Source organism: Monosiga brevicollis, genomic scaffold, assembly GCF_000002865.3.
Source record: "Monosiga brevicollis MX1 MONBRscaffold_40 genomic scaffold, whole genome shotgun sequence".
Classification (NCBI taxonomy): Eukaryota; class Choanoflagellata; order Craspedida; family Salpingoecidae; genus Monosiga; species Monosiga brevicollis.
In genome coordinates, this window is record NW_001865077.1 from 4561 (window position 1) to 5637 (window position 1077).

At 52.8% G+C, this 1077-nt stretch overlaps 1 protein-coding gene across 1 annotated transcript in view; it reads right to left on the minus strand.

The window, feature by feature from the left end:
* Positions 1 to 516: 516 nt before the first annotated feature.
* Positions 517 to 1077, minus strand: part of MONBRDRAFT_12477 (uncharacterized protein) — a gene marked incomplete at both ends in the record, with an annotated part of 1803 nt that continues 1242 nt past the window's right edge. The window contains one exon of the mRNA XM_001750366.1: positions 517 to 817. Within this exon, the coding sequence (XP_001750418.1) occupies positions 517 to 817 (301 nt within the window). The remainder of the gene's footprint in view (positions 818 to 1077) is intronic.

Here is a 1077-nt window from a genome sequence, read left to right on the forward strand (position 1 = left end):
TTTCTTTCATTTTATCTTATTTTCTTTTTCCCTTTTCAAAAACCTTCTTCACACCATCCTCATATTCCACCTCTTTTCTCTACTCATTTCCTCTTTATTCAACATTTTTTTTACTTCCACCTTCCAACTTATCTTTCCTCACCTACCACCAACCAATTCTTTTTCTTCATTCCACATTTTTACTATTTTTATCATTACTCATCCAGATCTCTTCCTTCGATGTTTCCCTGCCAACGTAATTTCTTTTCCCTTTCAACGCAACTGATTTCCTTTTTCATCGTCGCTTCACATCCATGCTTGATCAGCGTATGTCGTCCAACGCAAACAGCCCACAAGCTGTCAAACGTCTCAATTACACCCCCGCTTCAAGAACAAACAAACACTCACTTCAACATTGCAAACTGCCGTTTCGCCTCAATCACAAGCTTCAGCACGCGCGGGTGGCCAACGCGCCCCTCTGCTCCGTACAGCCAGCCCACAAGCGCCTGCATCTCCGACGGGTCAAAGTCCCGCCCTCTAACTGCCAGGGCACTCCATGCGCTGCATGATGCCGCGCAAAGTTTGACTGCGTGACACAGACGCGACCAAGGCTCGGATGGCCTCGCGGTTGCGCTGGGCACAGGCCCGCCCCGTGCACTCCACCACTCGCTCACCTCCAATCTTCTGCGGCCTCCAACACCGGTAGCAAACACCAGCCCCCAAGTTCACTTGGCAAGTGCCACTACCATAGCCGCGGCAGTGGCATCGAAAACAGCGCCCTTTCATGACCGGGCAGCAAGAAGGCTGGTGGTGAGCAACCAAGCGGTCTCTGCTGCAGCTGCAGGCCCAGCAGTAGGTGCACATCCATAGCAGAGCCGTGTTAAAGTCGTCTGACTGAATGGGCGCCGATGGTACCATCAACTGTGCTCGTTTGGCCCGCGTCTGGCCCTCGTGTGATACTGGCGCCCCATGTGCTTCACGGCTTGGATGGCGCGCTGTGATGGTCGGTTGCATCATGGAGCACACATTACAAGCCGGCGCTCCTGCGGCTGCACAAATGTGGCCCTCACCATCCAGCAGCCAGCCAAGCTCAAAGGT